The 20825-nt window shown below is 32.2% G+C and overlaps 1 protein-coding gene across 4 annotated transcripts in view; it reads right to left on the bottom strand.

The window, feature by feature from the left end:
- LOC113403803 (dystrophin, isoforms A/C/F/G/H-like) overlaps positions 1–20825 on the bottom strand; it is a 580208-nt gene that overhangs the window by 325669 nt on the left and 233714 nt on the right. For all 4 annotated transcript variants that reach the window (XM_026644400.2, XM_026644401.2, XM_026644404.2 and 1 more), the window contains 3 exons: positions 19858–20069; positions 18731–18885; positions 17610–17751 (listed from right to left, as the gene is read on the bottom strand). In XM_026644400.2, the coding sequence (XP_026500185.2) occupies positions 17610–17751; positions 18731–18885; positions 19858–20069 (509 nt within the window). The remainder of the gene's footprint in view (positions 1–17609; positions 17752–18730; positions 18886–19857; positions 20070–20825) is intronic.

Below are 20825 nucleotides of genomic sequence, written 5' to 3'. Positions count from 1 at the left end.
GATTTATAAAATACTATGCAACAAGAGACTTCGTTTGAACGGTATAATGTCAATGATTTCAAAAATGTAGTCTGTTATATTCTTTTTCATAAAAACTAAAACATTACTGCTGGAAAATCATGCTCTAAAAAGCATGAAACAAGAAAATATTCTCATTTGAACACACAACTTAATGAATTTAATACGTATTCATAGTGATGTTCAGAGAATAGCTCTGGCCAAATAGCCTGACCCTGGAATCTTCGTTCTAACGCATTTATGAAAAATCTCATAGGCACTTGTTGACATAGGATCTTCGTTGCGAATATCCGCAGTGATGCCGGTCAAGAGGACCTCATACGAAATAAGAGATAGAAACATAAATTAACAATTACAGCCGCTCACTCAACGGCTATTAAGCTAGTAAATTGATACAGTCTTAATTAATGAGGTAGATAATTAACTTAACCTAATTAATGAGTTAATTAAGCACTTACGGCAGCGATTACATTACGCCTCCATCGTGTCGCTGACTTTGTCTGAACTCGACACCACGAAAGAATTTGCAATTTCATATTTTAACCAAAACATAATCCATTATTTTCTTATAATTATGTATTATTGCTGTTTGTAAGCTTAACGTGGTTTTTCGGTTTTGGAATTATTTTTAGTAGCTCAGAAATATGAAGTTATCAGTGTGCACTCGTGTGCCTCGGTAAGTTCGTTATGCTGTTGATCCTGCTCCAATTATCATCCCATCAGTTCATAAGTGAGATAAAAGAGCGTATCCGGTATCCACGTGCGCAATTATTTAGACTATATATTCATGTCACTGAATCAATCAAGAGCGATATGTTTACGATAACTATATAGCTTAAGTTATGCTGCCAGCGGGTTGGCTGAAAACTTCAAACAACACAATTGCCATGATATCCAATTTGCTTGTCTACCGTGCAATCAGACGAGTACAACTCTATCAATTGTTTTTTTTTTTTTATTATTGTAATTTACAAATAGCGAATATCATTCAGCCAAATAAATTGAATATGATATTTATTATTAAATGTTGTAATAGTGAATGCATACGTACCAAATAAAGGATTACATCACAGTGTTTAAACTTCAATACCAGAAAATAAATGTATGTACATATATATTAAATTATGCTGTACTACGAAACGTTTTGTTAATCATATTAATATCTTCAAAGACTTCTTAAAGTAATCAATTTTGATACCGATAATTTATTTTAAAATATTGACAAACAATATATTACATAAACATCCGCGTTAGAGCAGTTAGGCAGGGGACTGGTGTTACCCCTAACCGTGACCTTGAAATTTCATAAAACGCAACAGACAGCATCAATTTCACATTTATATTATTATCTAGAGTTGGAAGATGTTGAGTTGTGTGCGTTAGTATGAATTAACGCACACAAACATATTTCGATCTGAGTACACACACAGAGACACGCGTTTGCGTGTTTGCAACTTACCAATTAATAGTCCTTAAGTTAAATTAAATTAATCCATTTGATAACAGAATGCGTTATATGTTACATTACAAAAGTGAAAGCGAGGACGTTGGTTCTGCTTTGATACATCAACAACTCGACCGAAAACCGTGCAGCAAATACGGAATAGATTTTTTTCATTTCAAACAAACAAACAATACGAGTCCGTGAAATACACCGATTAATTTTTTTTTTTTTTTTTACCCGATGGTATGTGGTCACCACCATAGACATTGGTTAATTTACGATTATTTACACCGCTAATGCGCCACATGTCATGTCCCTTGCGTTCGTAGTTACACTGGCTCACTCATCCTTCAAAACGGAACACAAAAATACTGAGAATCGTTGCTTGGCTGTAGAATATATAATGAGTGGGTGGTACCTACCTAGACGGGCTTGCAAAAAGCTCTACCACCATTGAAAAAAAAAATCAAAGAAAGTCTTAATTTTTAACAGTTTTAATTTTCAAAACACACGCCGTAAACTTTATTTAATGGCTCAATAAATTCCAGTACATTCACCACGATTTATATCGTTCTATGCAATAAATCATTGGCTTACTGTACCTAGTGTTTACAGTTCGAAGCGTAGGTTTTAAGTATATCTACGAATACTAGGATGAGGCTGTTGTAACGGCATGTGTTTTGTGTCCAATCACAACGCGGCTATTGGGTAATTCTAGTATGAAAATTATCGCTTACTTAATAGTAATAATAAATATATATCATTTGAAATGACCGTATTTGTCTGAGGAAGCTCACAATTCATCGGTACTCATTACAAATATTTCATTTTTTACCTATGTAACGGTATTATTTGTGTACGTAACGATTTTAATAAATGTTTTTGATTGGTTTTCTTTTAATTTAATATTTTATTTTATTGGTATGCAAACTGTCAACTTGGTAATCTTTAGGAGACAACCGTCCAGCCATAGACATAGATAGAGTGCCATTCTAAGAAATATTAACTGTCCTTCCGTCGCCAATATGTCACCAGCCTTATTTTATTAAGATGTTCGTCCCTTATGCGGATGGCTGACTGGCTCGCTCATCCTTTAAACCGCAACACAACAATACTAAATATTACTGTTTGGTGCTACCACAAGCGCTAATTATATGACAGCGGTTGCACAAACCTAACCAACCAAGTAAATGTTACAAAGAAGTTTAGCATACGTCATTAATGTCCTATTTCTTTTTTATTTATTTGGATATGGAAGATTTTCTTTTGTTATAAAGACGCCACCGTAACAGAAGTTATTTTGAACGGAACACAGAACTTAACAAATCAATAATGCTAAAAATTTCTCCGTGAATCATTTATATTTATTTTTAAATGAACGGCTTAGATTAATCTGTATCGTAATTTGGAGTGGTGGCAACGAACCTTAAAACCTTAATGGCGTTCGAGTGTGGCTATTTTCGTTAGCTAAAAGCGACCACTCTTGTACGTATCAAAGTCCGTCTTATTTAACCCTATTTTTAAAAAGAATTAAAACACAACAATAATAGATGTCAGTTATGGATTGTCAATTATAAAATATATTCATTCCACAAAAAAAAATATGGTCTGGTCTAAATGTCTTGGTAGTATCATCGTCGTTAAAATAAACATAGATCAGGTACTGGCTTTCCTAGCTAGGCTAATTCAATAGCCTGTATTAAGTATAATCAGTTCACGCCCCGAAAGTTGAAATAGTCTGTGGTTTAAGCTTATAAAGGGTATAATGTATAGGGTTCTATTTCCTATTAAGGTATTTCCTAGTAACGCGAGAGCAATTTTTCAATATTGACACAAGGATGGGAAATGCGAGCGCTTTAAAATTATGAAGCGTTTACGACCTTTGAAGGGGTAATCCTACATCGTATCTAGCTTCACATAGTACGTACAGCGAAAAAATATTGTTGACTTTTTAGTTGACTGCACACCTTGGGAATGAAATGATCGCCTCCAGGCTGTTTCAAATAACTAAAATATAATAATTATTGTACATGCAAAATGAAAAAAAAAAATAATATCCCGCTGAGTTTCTTTCGCCGGTTCTTCTCAGGTCCGAGGTGCTAAATTCCGAACCGGTGGTAGATTTTTGACAATCAATAAGCAAGTGTAAACACTTCTATATTGAATAAAGATTTTTGATTTGATTTAAATGAATACAAGTTAACTAACTTCCGTAGTATATATTCGAATTTCCGATTCTGAGAAGTTAATGACGTCTAAGCCGAGGGTTCGACGTAAGGTGGGTTTAAACTACGATAGATCGACAGAGTCACCCTTCAACAAGAATAATTGCAGTAGTATTCGAAATCAATCGTCAATGTACGATTTACCAATAGTAGAGCCTTGTGCAAGACCGTCTGGGTGGGTTCAACCCTATCATCAGTTATTCCAAACAGCGATACTTTGTATAACTCTATACCGGTTTGAAAGGAGTAAGTCAGTGTTACAGACATAAGAGACATTTATTCCATGAATCCCCACCATGGATAAGTAAGATAGCCGTCTAAATAATATTTAAAAAAATAAACGGTGTTCTTGAATGTACAGATCACGGAGAATATTATTGTGTAGACTAATAACAGCTGATGCCCAAATACAATAATTTGTGTAGTGGAACCAATGTTACAATGTCCAATACAAATTGATGTTTGAAAACTATGATGATGGTACAAGTAAGCGGCCTTTATGGATTGACTCGGGCAATCTACTACCATTTTAGTTGTTAACCTTAAATTTTAACACATATCAATCTGTATAATAAAAACGCAATGTTTTTCTTTTGTGCATTAATAGCGTTTATTGGAGAGATTATAACTCGATTTTCTAAAGTATGCAACACTAGGGACCTTTGACGACCACCGTGGTCGAGTAGTGTGTACATCGGTTTTCATGTGTACGCCACTCCGAGGTCCCGGGTTCAATTCCCGGCCTAATCATGTAGAAAAAGTTCATTAACTTTCTATGTTGTCTTGGGTCTGGGTGTTTGTGCTACCGTCGTTACTTCTGATTTTCCATAACACAAGTGCTTTAGTTACTTACATTGGGATCAGAGTAATGTATGTGATGTTGTCCAATATTTATTTATTATTTGTCAAAATTGTCTTCCTTCTAAGCACCCTAACCAAAAGATCAAGCAAATAAAAAAACCGCTTAAATCCCACTCGATTTACTTCTCCCAGTCGTACGAACGTTTTATACGATAGTACACATTAAACAATACAACTTGAATCATTTTTACTACCTTAAACGTATTAGAACAACCTCGCTCCCAATATATGCAAGACTTTATTGAATAAGAAACGTATAAGTTCTTGTTTATACGGGAAGTTTTTTTTTTTAAATCCCAGTCGTAAACAAAATGCGTAAGGAGTCGGGATCAAAGCGTCCCCGGATCCCGTAATAACTTAATGGGATATTCGAAATGCGAAGGCAACGTTCATATAAAACTATAAATCAATTTGGTCGATTGTTAGAAAGGGCTGTACGGAACAGTGGGTCGGCTTTAATAGTGCTGCAAAACAATTACTGTTTTATCGATAATCTCGACCGCAAGAATTAATGACCTGAATTGTCTTATCTTTGATACTTTTTGATAATGATGTCGTTCTGAACGATTTCGGCCACCTTCGGTAGATAGATTAGCAAACTACGTGGAGTATATTATTGTGCATAAGTGTGTGAGCAAGCAAACTTAATAAAACAAACTGTATATTTTCTCTCTCTCATAATCCGATTGATTATGAGAGAGAGAAGATGAGAGATGGATGATGATAACACGACCGGAAATAGTTCAGGCGCGGGACAAGCTACTTTACATGCTTTCTACTTCGTAATGCACGTAATAGGCAGTGCTCACATTTACAACTTCTAAATTCTAGTCTGGGTTAGAACCCAGTACATCGGAATAAAGGAAAGTATTGTTTTATTGATCCTTTAACTTAACCACCTTGATGACTATACATTCATATTCCAATATTTATTAAAAATTAAAATGTCAATATTATCAAAGTAAATATATTGTCGATGTACATCACATCACTAAGGTCATTCCGTACAATGGCGCTCGTGCAGAAACGCTATCCGAATGAGAAACAATATCGACAATTCGCCACTGTTAGTAACGGTACCCAGATATTCACAGAGTATAAAATGAACAAGAAAATACAATCCTAAATAGCAAATATAAAATAAACAGCTCGCATCGTTTAGATTTTCTTTTCAGCGAGTTCCACTGAGGTAATAGATTTTCAGCACTTGTATATCTTATTTTTTATTATGTATAATAAAAATCCTTTGGCATATTGATGGTTTACTGGCTAGCTTGTACCGCAGGTGAAGACTCGAAGTAAGAACCATTTATTAGGTATTTTGCTTTCGAAAAATTCTATGTATCAGTCTAGACTAAGCGTGAATCTTCTTCTTTGGTTTTGCTGTTAACTATTAACGGATTTGAAATTGTGGTCAAATCAGATTATGAGTGTAAATAGAGAGTGGACACGAGATGGCCCAGTGGTAAAAACGCGTGCATCTTACCCGATGATTGCGGGTTCAAACCCAGGCAAGCAGCACTGAAATTTCATGTGCTTAATTTGTGTTTATAATTCATCTCGTGCTCGGCGGTGAAGGAAAACATCGTGAAGTAATGGATGTCGAATTTCAACGAAATTCTGCCACATGTTTATCCACCATTAGAGCAGCGTGGTGGAATATGGCCGAAACCTTCTCCTCAAAGGGAGTGTGACAGCTGTGGGAAATTTACAAGCTGTTAATGTATGTAATGTTAAATAGAGTGTGCACTTATCTTTGCACACACTTGGACAACATAATATTTATTATAATTGGGTAGTCTCCCTTGAAAATAGTCACCGTAGTCAGCGTTCAATTATTCAAAAGACCTATCGAAATCTCTTGCTTTTCTAATAATGCCCAGTCAATGAATTGTGTCATAAAGTCTATTGTAAATTCAATTTCAGCGTAATTGCTAAGTATGCTGTGTAAGGCTAAAAATTTTCATAACAAAATATAAAGTTTAAATTAGTTTTATGTTCCCAGAATAATTGTAGAGTTACCTGTTTTGTTTTTACACTTATATGACAATAAGTTAGTTTACAAGTGTTTGCATTTAACTTTGCTTCACTTACTAACAACATACAAACAATTGCATTACTTACATTTATAGAGTTATTTTGATCACCTAAATACTCATAATAGCACAAGTACCCACTGATAAATAATTCTACCAATAAGTCTGGTCCAAACAAATAAATAACTTATAGTTCCTTTTAAAATATTTAAATATCTCTCTACTGGGATTACTCCCAATCTCCTTTTAAGAAGGTTTTGAGCTTATTCCACTGCACTCTTCTGAGCACGAGATGTTTTATAAATACAAAATACGCTCAATAAAATTCAGTCATGCTTGCACAGGTTCGTACCAACTTCTGTTAAGAGTGACGTCCTCTACCTACAGCGTCAAATTGGAACCAGCCTCGTGTGGTTCTTTAAGACTGTAGAATATATCTTTCGTCTACGCCTACTATTAGGATGGTTACTTGACTTTGTTTGTGGCAATGTTAATGCTTAGTAAATTAATCGACGATATTTAATTCGACTTTTAATTTCGCAGTAAGCGATAATATCGCAAAGACCTAGCGATTTTTCGTTTTCAATCGAAATCCAACTTAGTCACACCACTAATATGAACTCTACAATTTCTTGTCTAAGTTTATAGTAATTGATTTTTTTTGTGTCCATATGATGAATTAAACAAAACTACGGGTTCTATCGTATTTATTTTCCGTTAGGCTTTATTTCATTGAAAGTATAATTAAGCAAGCTTCTAATTAATGGTATTTTTTTCTCAATATAAGGCTGCAACGGCATGAATGTTTTTTTTAAAACGTTGGATCCCCACTGTTTCAGCTAACGACTTTTTAATGGACGCAACTTATTATTTTGTGAGAATGTAAACTGTTTTACGGAAACGTCATTATCATCGTGCTGACTAGATAATGTATTTAACTAAATTAGAACTGTGTGTACTATTGTTATAAAGTCACTTTTTAAATGTATAAAAATAAATTATTCGTTATTTGATTCGCGTTAACTTGGCCATCGATATTTCGCCTTATCATATTATTTGCTTTTTTTTTTATATCCATGACGATATCGTAAATCTTTCGTCTCATTCTAATAAATCTATAATTTAGTCTTCAGTATGTGTTACGAGTACCACAGTCTTCAACAGCTCAACTTTTCTTACAGTATGGGATAATACATATTCCGTTATAGATATAAAAACATTTCAATGTGACATTTGTTAAGACATATTATGAAAGAACCAATAGATAGGTAGCAACAAGCCGGAAGCCCTTCTCAACTGAGGAATTATTGCAACCATGTAATCTCAACTCAAGTCTATTAAGAATATGTTAATGTCGCTGCGGAATATAAGAGGCCGGAAATATATTTTTAAGGTCGAGTAGATTTTTTCACTAGATTTCATGAGGCTTTATAAAAGCTTACAGGCCGCATTAGTACGAGTACATCTTCCTTTTTTGTTTTAGATTTGGTTTATAATAAGAAGTATTTGTAAGATTTGCTTAAGTTTAGAAAAAAATATTTTTTTTTTAGCTTAAGCTCTAAAATAAGTTTTAAAAGTTTCACTTAAATTTTCTTCTAAACCGAAACTATAAAATGATGCTATATTTTTAAGAAATGCACAAGACGCGACGATAAACTTTAAAAATTTAATAGGTTATTATAATACACACCAGAAGCTTGCAATTTATAAACATCTTATAAATTTTAAATTAAAATTCAAAAACAAAGGATTCGATCCTTGGGCGGTAACGCAAGAATGAGTTCAAACGTTTTATCGATAACAAGGGCTTCATACAACCGGACGGCTTTCTTTGTGTCCATCACAGCGGAAATATTGTAATTTCTTACTAAAAAGGCGAGATTTTTACCCTGTCTTTGATATAAAACGCATTCGCTCGTTTATAAACGAGAAGCGAAGGTCGAATTGTTTTTAAACGACTCGGTAACGATTCTTCTAATCGATGCCGATTTGTGCGAGGCGATCTTCGAATTTCGAATTTGATTCAGCTTCAGGCACCATTTGGTGTAATTTTAGGCTATATTTTTAATAGTATGCATATCGTTGGTGGAAAATATCGTATTTAAACATTGATTTATATTAAATAAATAATAAAACAAATGAAACAATGTATAATAATATTAAAAACAAATATGATATAATACTTGATGATTGCGACAATGATTATGATGAGAATATATAAAGATCAAATCACTTTATTCAATAATATAGTTAGTTACATTATGCTTACATTTTATACTTAGTCACAGTACCGGTATTATTAAGAAAATGTTCTGATTTGAAAGGACGGTTCCTTAAGAATCAAGGCGGAGTTTTGACTGATTTTGTAATTGTTTACATTTTTTTAAAATAATTAATTCCAATGATAGACAATTTATGAATCTATCACTCAAATGTTCCTTTGTATTTTTAGTTAAGCAACATAAGTCCTTTGAATACTATTCTACTGTAAAATTTCAATTTATGCAATAGAGTAATTTACGAATTGAACCTGTGACGACTGTGCTATCTTTGTATTGATAATAAATAATCTGTCCATCAGTACGAAGCAATACTGGACCCCCGCGAAGGACAAAGGTCATAGCCAATTTCGCAAATCACTTTTTAGCATACTACAATCTGTTCTACGAATTTACGAATTTGTTACTGATAGCTCTACTAGTACAATTGTAAAAGATAAAAGATTATATTTATATCGTTAAAAATATTCCTCATAGTTAAGGGTAGTACATATTTTTTTATATAAATATTGTGATTGACAATAAGATGCCAGAGCGAGTGTGAAATCATCTTTATAAGATAGATCTCAACCTATCGAGTTAGTATTTGCATTATGTATGAGGCATTCGTGACACGCTACATCGTGTGCGAAGGGTATCTTATGTAGATTATTATATTGTTATTTATTTACACACATAGTACAATCAGAACATACATTAAAATTACGTAAATACACAATTTGAGGTAGACTACATCCCTAAGCATGTACGGCTCGCTCATTCCAACAATATTAATACAGTCGAGTTCTTTAATAAAACGATCAAACATGAACCAATAACATAACATTGAAATTTAATACTTTAAAATTTCAGTAAATTCATTTATTTTAATAAATTGTCTAAGAAAATTTTAAATCAATATTATTATCGAATGTATCGAACATTAATATGTAATCCTAAATATTTCATAAATGTGAGATTGAGTTCATTTATTACGCTTTACGTTTCAACTTTTTTTATGATATAAGTAGGGACGGTCAACGGCGGTGTAAGAAATATTAACAATTCCTTCCAACCTTGGAAACTAAGATGTTATGTCCCTTGTGTCTGTAGTTGGCTTAACTCATCCTTCAAACTGGAACACAACGATACTGAGTATTGCTGTTTGGTGATAGAATACTCAGTCAATCGTCATGAAATTTTACATAAAATATGTTGTCAAGATTTCAGAAAAGAACATAAAAGTTCATGACACAAATTAACGCTATATATAACTGATAAGCCAATATATTCTTTGATATAAGCCGTAAACGAAGATTCTACCGTGAGGACGTTTTTTTGTTAAAATATATAGACATGAAAAAAAGGCACAGACGCTTTAATCATTATTAGAACGCAAAAGTATTAATATAAGACTCATATGTTTTTTGAACTTACGAGGAAAGGAACAACGTGAGTACCATACAGTGAAAAAACGAGGTTAAACGCACAATTCTTTTCAAACCGTCAATTAAAATTTAAAATATACAATCTAAAACCATAGTACTTACCTAAAAATCTTAATGGTTGTCTTAATGAATGTACGAAACTTACCTGAAAAAAATAAACTGTACGTAAGTAAATCTTATTATATTATATAAAAAATAAAATTAGTTAAATGGCTGCAATTAAAAATAAAAAAAAACTCAAATTCAAATTTAGGTTTTTATTTACACACTTATAAAAAAATAATTGTTTGTATGAATTTATGTAAAGATTCGTCTCATGTATTCATTATTTAAGTTAAGATTGTAGCATATATATAATACCTCTAGAGGTATATCACAATGCCTCAATCCGTGTATTTTTTGTATAATTTTGTATATACCGATGGTGTTTCAAATAAATAAATAAAATCAATTACAAATAAATAAATTAAATGACACTAAGAAACTGATCGACACTGTCGTTGACTCTCGACTTGTCGCTTACTTAGCTTAAAGACTGAGCTTTGCGGATCACTGAAGTAACAGTGCCAGCGTCCTGGATACAATGACACGGGATAATCACAGCGTGTTTTTTAAATTAATTCATATCATGACTATATTGTTTAATTTAATTTAGGATATTTCATTATTATTTTCTTGGTATATTATTTTAGTTTAATTTGTTATTAGATTATAAAAGGTCTTGAGCATGAACGTGGATGTATATAGGGGAAGGGGACGACCAATGAAAAGATTAATGTGAAAGATGTTGGCTGGAAAGAATGTTACTTGTGAGATGACGTCAGATAGGGAAGTATGGAAGAAGAAGACGTGCTGCGCCGACCCCAAGTAAATTGGGATAAAGGCAGGAGGATGATGATATTAATTAAATGAAATAATTATAATTGATAAATATATTTCCGTTATTTTTAGTTAGTTATTGTTAGAGTATCCCTTCACAGTCGAGCTCGAGATTAATTATAAAAACAAATTAAACAATGAATTATGATAAGCTGCCCGGGCTAAGTCAAAATCTTCAGCTAAAATTAGGTTTTCTAATCATTGAGCCATTTATCTCTATAATAATCACTTTTTTAATTGGTAGACGGGCAAATGTGTCGCCTATTAGTCAATGGTCATCACTGCCTATGCACATTGGCTCTGTAAGAAATTTTGATCATTCTATTATGCCTGTAGTTACACTGGCTGACATACCCATCAAACCAAAACAACAATACTAAGTATAGCTGTTTAGCGGTATGATTAGTGGGTGGTACCTACCCAGACAGGCATTAAGACCGGTAGTAACCAAGCGTTATATCATCACTGAGCCGAGATGGCCCAGGGGTTAGAACGCGTGCATCTTAACCGATGATTTCGGGTTTCAACCCAGGCAGGCACCACTGAATTTTCATGTGTTTAATTTGTGTTAATAATTCATCTCGTGCTCGGCGGTGAAGGAAAACATCGTGAGGAAACCTGCATGTGTCTAATTTCAACGAAATTCTGCCACATGTGTATTCCACCAACGCGCATTGGAGCAGCGTGGTGGAATATGCTTCAAACCTTCTCCTCAAAGGAGGAGACCTTAGCCCAGCAGTGGGAAATTTACGGGCTGCTAATGTAATGTAATATCATACAATTGTATTTATGTATAGTTAAATATCTTCAAAATTACTTTCACAGTCGATAGCTCATCTAATAATCCACTACGGAGTTGGCCGCGGTTTATTCAACTCGTTCGTTTAATTTAAAACAACGTTGAACTTTTGATTATGCTATGCATTAAACACCCTTCTGTTCGGTACAAGCGCACTAAATAATCCTTTCGAATATTAATAAGATCATGTTGAGAGTTTTATAGACGATCACCTGTACTTGCGACTTTACCCGCGCGAAATTTATAAAACAAACTTGCAACCGTTTTACCCCATTAGGGGTGGAGTTTCGTAAAATCCCATATAAAAGTACCTTATATCTATTAACGACTTGTGACATTATTCTTCCATTTTAATCCTTTCTAATATTATAATGGCGAATGTGTGTACATATGGATGTTACACTTTCACGCCAAACTACTGAATTAATTTTAATGAAACTTTACAATAATATTGCTTATACATCAGAATAACATATAGGCTATAATTTATAAAGATATTGTGTGAATAATACCTGACAAACAACTCCTAAAACACGAGCGAAGCTGCGGTCAAAAATTGTATTGTTGTGTTGATTTCTATACGGGACATAATCCTTTAGTAGTATCAATTTTATGATTTTATATTTCATTTCATAAAAACGGTCATTACTGTTGGTAGTACATTTTGAATCAATTGTAGTTCTATATTCAATTTAATTCTGAACATGACTATTATAACATACATTGATTTATTTAGTATTTGGTTCACCGTTTTGATATAACAAATTATTATTAAATAAAAACACAATATATTGGTATCGTATTAAATAATATGAGAATATTATTTAAAATTTTGAATTCTAAATATTTGGTGTAGTTATATTGAGAGGCGAAAACTCAAAAGCGCTGAAGTTTTCTTGAAGATGAAGTCTTATACAATGTTATTGTCTATTAAAAGGGTGACCAGACTTTTTATTTTTTTAATAAACAAATTTTCTTTTATGATATTGAAAGTATTGTTTATCAGAAGAAGCATACAATGTATATCAGAAGAACATATTGGTTTATAAATTTTTTGAATATAACAAAGGTGCGTTTATTTATGTACGGAGAGAAGTTATACGGCGGAATCAAAGATTATTTTACTATGGAAAACAATTACGTGATTACAATAAAAAATATAATAATATATTTATTGATATTAAAAGTGTTATTATTATTATGACAAATCTAATTTCATCTTTTTCACAACTGATATAATACACACACACAAAATTCAATTTTCAAAACATAAACATTGTTACAAGATAAGGTGTGAAATTGTCTCTTTCTAACGAATGACATTTATTTGGCGGTTTAGCGAGCTACATCACCATGTAGTTTAGAGATAACCCTGTGCACGCACATTATAAAAAAAAAAACTTTTTTTCAAAACATTCGAAAAGAAGTATAACAAAACTAAATTGTCTACTTGGTGGTAAGACTTTGCACAAGCTCGTCTATGTCTACCATCCACTTACCACTAATTATAGTAACTGTGTAAGCCAATATAATTACATACAAAAGGTAACTTATTGGGAACTAAGAAGAAGATCTGTGACGCAGTGAAGGGAATGGTTAATATTTGGCTGTGACCACTATTTATCAGGTAACACATTTTCAGATCTATTCTAAATTAAAAAAAATATAAATTAATATAACAGAAAACACCATTGAAATAAAATAGTTGACTATATATCATAATGGGACGTATATGGTTATGTTTGTAAGCTTTTGTAGTCTGAAATAAGTCTTTTGTACGTTTAAACCATGCCCGGACGTAACGCGGCCTAAATTAAGACCAGTCAAAATTAATTATACATGACATATTACAACTATGAATACTTAAATTTCAATCTGAATAAATGGGTATATTACAATTATATTAGAGTATTATTTTTGTACTATTTAACTAAATATTAGTAATCGAATTAGCACTTGACCTACTCATGAATTTTAAGTTTCTAAGTCGCCCTTGAAAGTAACTGTTTGAAGTCATGACGTCATTTTATTTTCACCAAACAGATGCAAAATTATATACCAACGTGTTTAGGCGTAAACGTGTATGAACACATTATTTATTTTATTTTTAATCAATACAGAAGTATAATAAAAAAAGTATTTTTAAGTAGCTTCCCGGACGTGCTATTGCATGATTGTAGAAATATATTAAATGTAAAACTACAGCCGGTTCTGAATATACATTCTGCCTAAAATCAAATCAAATCCGAGAAGAATCAGAGTATTTATTTCCTTCCACCGATGGAATATGTGTATTAACAAAATCGATTCACATATTCCCGCACACTATGAAAATCAACAATGGTTATCCTAAATAGAACATAAACCGTGGCTTTGCTACTGGAATATAAACCAGCTGATGCGTTCAAGTGAAAACTTTAAAGTATGCTTTGTTAAGATCAAATACTTTTTTACTTGAACTTTTGATACACATTATTTTAATTACTTAGCTATTAAAACATGATGAGCATATAAAACATGATCTATCAAAATCAAAATTAAAATATTCTTTATCTAGTAGACTCATAAAATCACTTTTGAATCGTCATTTTAGTGTTGTATTAAATATAAAGATTTCGGAAACTAGATTCTAAAGAGTAGAACCGGAAAGAAACGAATTAGTCCATAATTTTAATTACTGAGTATGTCAATAAAGTACAATTATTATAAATTAGATATTTCTGAATTTACGAATTTAAATCATTTTTCGATATATGTATTATTTTATTTAATTTATTATCTTAATAGTAATAAATATTCAATGTTATTTATAATAATGTAATTTTAATTAATATATTTACTGCAATTTATTAATTTTTGATTATTATATAAAATAGCACCAGACTGCATTGATATATAATTTGAAACAAAATTGTGTAAGTCCGTAATTTTAATGTATGTTCTGATTGTATTGTTTGTGTACCTATGAATAAATAAATAAATTTATTGTTTATTTTCTGTTTTATTTTATATTGTATTTTCACTATTTCTATCTAGAAGAATATTCTATATCACTAAACAGATTTTGATATAGTTTTGATTAATAGAAAGAGGAAGGTTTGTATATATATGATTTGTAAAAATCTTGCACAAAATACCTGAACAATGACGGTGTTTCATGCAAAAAAAACTGTACTTGTACACTTAAATACCTAATGCTGGCTAAACCTTACATGAAAACAATGTACTACAAAATTATCGGTCTCAAATTCATCAATCCTTATTCAGAAATAGCTTGAGTATTTAATACAGATAAAATTTGTCTCTTACACTATAAAAATCAAACCAATACTTTAGAAGATATAATGTTTTCCAAATTATGTGCAAAGAAAAAAAACGACGCTCTGCAAAAAGGCAGATCATTAAAGAATTACCTGGCTAATTAAAACTGTCTATTAATTATTGTTGATATTTAATGACATACATTGCACCCCTGCGAAAGTATCGCCAGTATTATATATGTGTTATATATAAATCTAACTACCCGTTTTAACAGGGGTAGAATGAGACTACATAAAGTACGGAGTACAACTCAACAAAGTTTTATTACAACCAGATGAAAGGTTTAAGAACGCATAGAAGACAAACATAAAAAAGAACATTCATTTTTATTTATTAAGATTTACTACACACACTAAAAGATATTAAAAAATACATTAAGTTCTTACAAAGCGCTTTGAACATTAAGATCAAATGCTTAATGTAATACGAAAGTGTGTTTATTGGTTTGGTAGTTTGTTCTTTTTTTAAACATCAACAAATCAACGTTGTTTTATTGCAAATGTTTATAGATTATTAGGTTTCTTAACATCCAACAATATTTGGACGAAAGTTACGTTGTTGATATAAATAAGTTCTATGTAAATCACTATAAAGTTTACACTAAACCTCAGTTTGATCGTATATACATTGATGGCATAATCAATATCCGGCTCGAAGGACCACATGTTAATGGAATTAATTTTAGATTTATATATAATATTTATATTTCACGGAAATAATAATGCGTTGTGTTTAAATGATAGTTACGTAACTTCCTTCCATGTTTCATGGAAAACATGTCTATGTATCTAAATTAGAACTATTTCACCTGAATTAAACGTTATTGCTCCATATGCTATTATCCTTATTATATGTATGTAGGTGTTTTTTAATTAATAACTCATTTATCGAAAAGTTTTTTTTACAAATCGGACTGATAAATCTTGAGATTACCGCATACAAACAAACAAAAGACAAACTGAGCTTCATATGATATATATCAAGACCATACATATTAAGCTAGACTTATTAAATCCCATTTTGAACTGTTGCTCCAAAATTTCGTCGTAGCGTGAATAATTCGGATTTCAGTATTCGCCATTTCACATTTGTTTGCTTTATAAAGTGCTGGCGGCGGTCGTTAAAACTTGCTAGTTTGGAACGGATTTGAGGCGAAAAATGTTAGAAGTTTTTACTTATTGTATGAATTCAAGAAAGATGAGAAACGCTTGCAAGGCTCATTTTAATAAAGGCGTGAAATACTGTTATATATCATACAAAAAACTCATTATTTTTTATTTGAGACTAGCCGTGTACTACATGGGATATCGCACCCGAAATTTTATAAAGAAATTCACATAATTTTATTATGTATTTATATATTTGGAATTCCAAAAACAGCTAACTTCCATACAAACTTTCATCACAAATTTCAGCCATCAAAGGGGTGAATTTTCAAAATATAAATACCAACTGTCCTATCCTTATAAACAGAAGCCTCAACACCGATTCAATTACGATGTAACATCAGAAATGACTGATTTTCGAAACAAACTTGGACCATGTATGTAAATGTGAGCTAAATGTAATGTATGAAAATACATTTTAAATAAAGCGAGTAAAAGATTTGTTTATACAGAAAAGACACTTAAATAAATAATCTATTAGATTTATTAAGAATTCTGCCGACTGTTAGGATAAAGTGTAACATAATATAGTGCGGAAAAATATTTTTAAGACAAATGCATAAAATTTACAAATTAATACAGAGGACGCCCTCTAGTTCAACTTAGTATTTAATTTACGTTCTATTGTGCCTACGAAAAGTTCCATCTATGCAATTCAGCCAAAGCAATATAATGTCTTGTGTCTTGTACATTTTATTATAGTTCAACCACCCTACGCTAGATGGCGTTATAATCATAGACGTACTGTGTGCATGACTACAACGCCATCTACTTATATTGATATAGATATATTTATTTAAATTAGTATATACACAACTGTGTAAAAGTTACACAACCCTCCGTGAGAGGGCGCTGTTTGGGAAGTGTTCCAATCTCACGCTGCAACGACATCTATGTATCATTAAAATCTATTTTTTGTCTTTTTGCATTTTCATAATAGATGGCGTTGCACAAAATAATTTAGATACTTGTTAATAAGTAGTGTTAGTACTTAAACTTTTTTTGGCTGTATGTAGTTGTTTTTGTGGTTGGAGTTTTAGGGTTATCAGTAAAAACATTTAAATATATGTTTTCCCTAAAATGTCAAAAATGTTTATTGAAATTTTAGACTTATTTCGACCAGTCGGCAAACATTAGTTTCATAACTAAATTACCTTGAGCAAATGAGGATCTCGTTCAGCCGCATCCAGCAATGACTCCGCTTCGCTCAGCCAAGCCACGAAATTCTCCAATGAACGATCGAAATTTTGCAGCGACGAAACCGCAGAATGTAACGCCTTCCCGCGAGCCACAATACTATAAAGCAAAACATAATTACAGTTAAAGTATATCAAATAATTGTTTTATTGGTTCTTAGAGCTTTAGTGAGGTCTCGGTAGCTACTACGAACTCATTATATTCTAGCGGAAAAAAGCAATAGTAATATGGTGTGTTGTGTTCTACTTTGAAGGGTGAGTGAGCCAATTAAACTACAGGCTCAAGGCTCAACATTATAGTTTCCCAGGGTGGTGGTGAGTTGAAGACGGTTGGTTAATATTTATTAGTCTAGATATTGGTCTACGGTGGTCTATAGTAGTCAAGTGGCCAATTTGCTAGTCTGAATAACTATTTTTAATAATAAAGTAAAACAGACAAGATGGTCTTGTAGTACTTCAACGTCACCAACGATCAGCGCCATCTTTGATTTTTAAACAAAAGTAGACTGTATATAACGTAGAAGTAAATATTGTTTAGCGCCATCTAACGATTTTTTTCAGTACTCATGGAAAAGTTACGGTTACTATGCATAATATTTTTATTCATTTATAATTTAAATTTTAACTCTTAAATAGAAACTGATATGTTATGACTCACTTCTAATGTTAAATGTTAAATTTAATGCATTTTTGTTTGTAACTTTTAATTCGACTTTAAGCTACGACCACACCTCTGTGACCAAGATAGCTGCAAAATGAGCATTGACTCGCTTATTGAGCTGTTGAAATGGCTGTGTAAGATTTTTGGATTTATCGCTTTGTTCTATTATTTATAGAAATATTTTTTGAAAATGTTATATCCAATATGTGTTTCTATCTATAAAAAAAAAGTGTTCTTTTATTTTTTATTTATTTTTTCTATGCAAAGTATTAATAAATTCTTTTTCTCTTAAACTCAAACTTTTTTTTTGGACAACTGTATAATATATTCTATTAAGCTTTAATCAATGCTTTAAACCCCTCGCCAATATTTTTATTGTGTAGTGCTAAGTATTAAATAAATAAATTTAATTATGTACCTATTGTTCAGTTCATTGTAGCGATGGTTAATTGATTCAGTAGCACGTTTGATGCGCGTCGTGTCATCGTTTCTATAAACCGCAATGAGGCGCTGCGTCAGCTGACCGAAGAGTTCGATTTGATGCTTGTATTGATGTACTTCGGCGTGGAATGACTGGGAAAAAGAGTAATATCATTTTAGTAACACTATATAGAGTAGTACGTACATACAGACAATACGTATCTCTAATACAAACTTTATTAATTCATTAAATTGGATGACATTGATTAACTGTTAAGTATATTATTAACTCGTTGTCGGTTCAGTAGTTTGGCCGTAAAATAGTGTCAGACACACAGACACACAGAGCTACTTTCGCATTTGTAATAGTAAAATAATTTACAATAATAATCACATGTTGACAAAAGGTCTAATAGGCAATTTATTCTAAAATATTAATAAAACCAAGAACTAAATACATAACATTGATATGAAAAAAAATGTTGTATCCAGTTCCGTATATTTTCAAAATGTAAGAATTTTATGTATGTTATAACATATAAATATGTTAGACGTACTATATGAGCCTGCGACTTTTCTCGCAAAAAAATTATAAAATTAAATACAGTAAGTAGTCTACATCCTTCCCCGACATTCCGACTATTTCCATACCAGATTTCATCTAAATCGGTTCAGCCGTTTTAGCGTGAAAAGTTATTAGACATAATTACTTTCGCATTTATAATATTAATAAAGATTTTACAACGTTTTATGTTTCCATAGTGTTGCAAATAAATTTGATAAATAGCACAATCTTTTGTTGTGTTCCGGTTGGAAGGGTGAGTGACCCAGTGTAACTACAGGCATAAGTTTCACAGGCAAAATTGGTAGCCCAATGGTGATGTAAGGAACGGTATTGTCTGTTGCACAATCTGAAGATATGTAAAAACATTGGCACAACTACTTGACACAAGAGAATGTTATATGAAATGGTAATCACTGACCACAATGATCGTACAGATTACTATTTCTACTCTTAAATCAAAATAGCTTCCTAATAACCAAGATTACCAATCCTGATCATCCTATAGCGTTGAGCTGTTAATCAAAGTTGACTGTTAATAAAAGTTATATCAAATTCCTTACCTTCTGTTCTCTGAGCTGCATCTCAAGAACATCAGCAGTGTGTCCAGGTGGAGTCATACTCGCTAAGCGCGTCTCCATGCGCGTGAGCCATGCATCAGCATCGCGACGCCTCGCTTCGTATCGCTGAGAGTCGCCGAGCATCGCATCCAGCTGAGCTTTTCGCTGAAGGACACGAGCGTTTGCCTCATCCCAGTGTTCTCTGAGCGCGGTTACTGAAATGACAATTATATATTTAATTATTTAGCCATCCAAAATCCATTTTTTCGAAGATTTGTTTCGATTTGAAGGTTTAATATGGTCTATTACCTGTTAACAATAATTGTCAAAGCAATCGTTTAATCAGTATATAAGCTATTGTAGCGTAACCTAACAGCGAGTTTATCATATATTTATAAAAAAAAGTATGTACCAAGTTTCCTGTAGATCAGTCAAAGGGTGCGAAAGTATATTCATCTCAAACTATCAGAAAGTACTATCAGTCAGAACTGATAAGTGAATTAATTTTTTAACTACTGACTACCTATAACACCATGATTTAACCAACAGAAGTGGAACAGAATCGCTTACCGCGGATAAAACCGCGCGGAACGACTAGTATACAAATAACTTTGTTTCAAGATTCTCTTTTGGCATACAAAACCTTCATGCCAAGGAAATCTAGTTCATCCTAAGCAGCTAGTAACCTACTAAGCAGTCCTGGGCTTCAGAAAGAAAATCTTTGTACATTTTCAGTGTTGACGTTTTAAAAGTTTAACGCAACGCGGTTATTCAAGTTATGAAGGCGAACGATGATCAACTTGCTACGTTACTCCGCTACACTGGGTTAGTAATTCTTTTGTGGGACAAAGTATACACTTTTACAATTCTACGAAATGTTCAGAAATATTCAGTTGTGAAATTTAAAATATGAAGGACATCTCATCGAGGTTTTAATAGCGTTTTTAGGCGGACTGGTAAATGGGCCACCT

The sequence above is a fragment of the Vanessa tameamea genome, chromosome 20 (genome assembly GCF_037043105.1).
Source record: "Vanessa tameamea isolate UH-Manoa-2023 chromosome 20, ilVanTame1 primary haplotype, whole genome shotgun sequence".
Classification (NCBI taxonomy): Eukaryota; Metazoa; Arthropoda; class Insecta; order Lepidoptera; family Nymphalidae; genus Vanessa; species Vanessa tameamea.
This window is presented reverse-complemented; position numbering and strand designations above follow the sequence as displayed.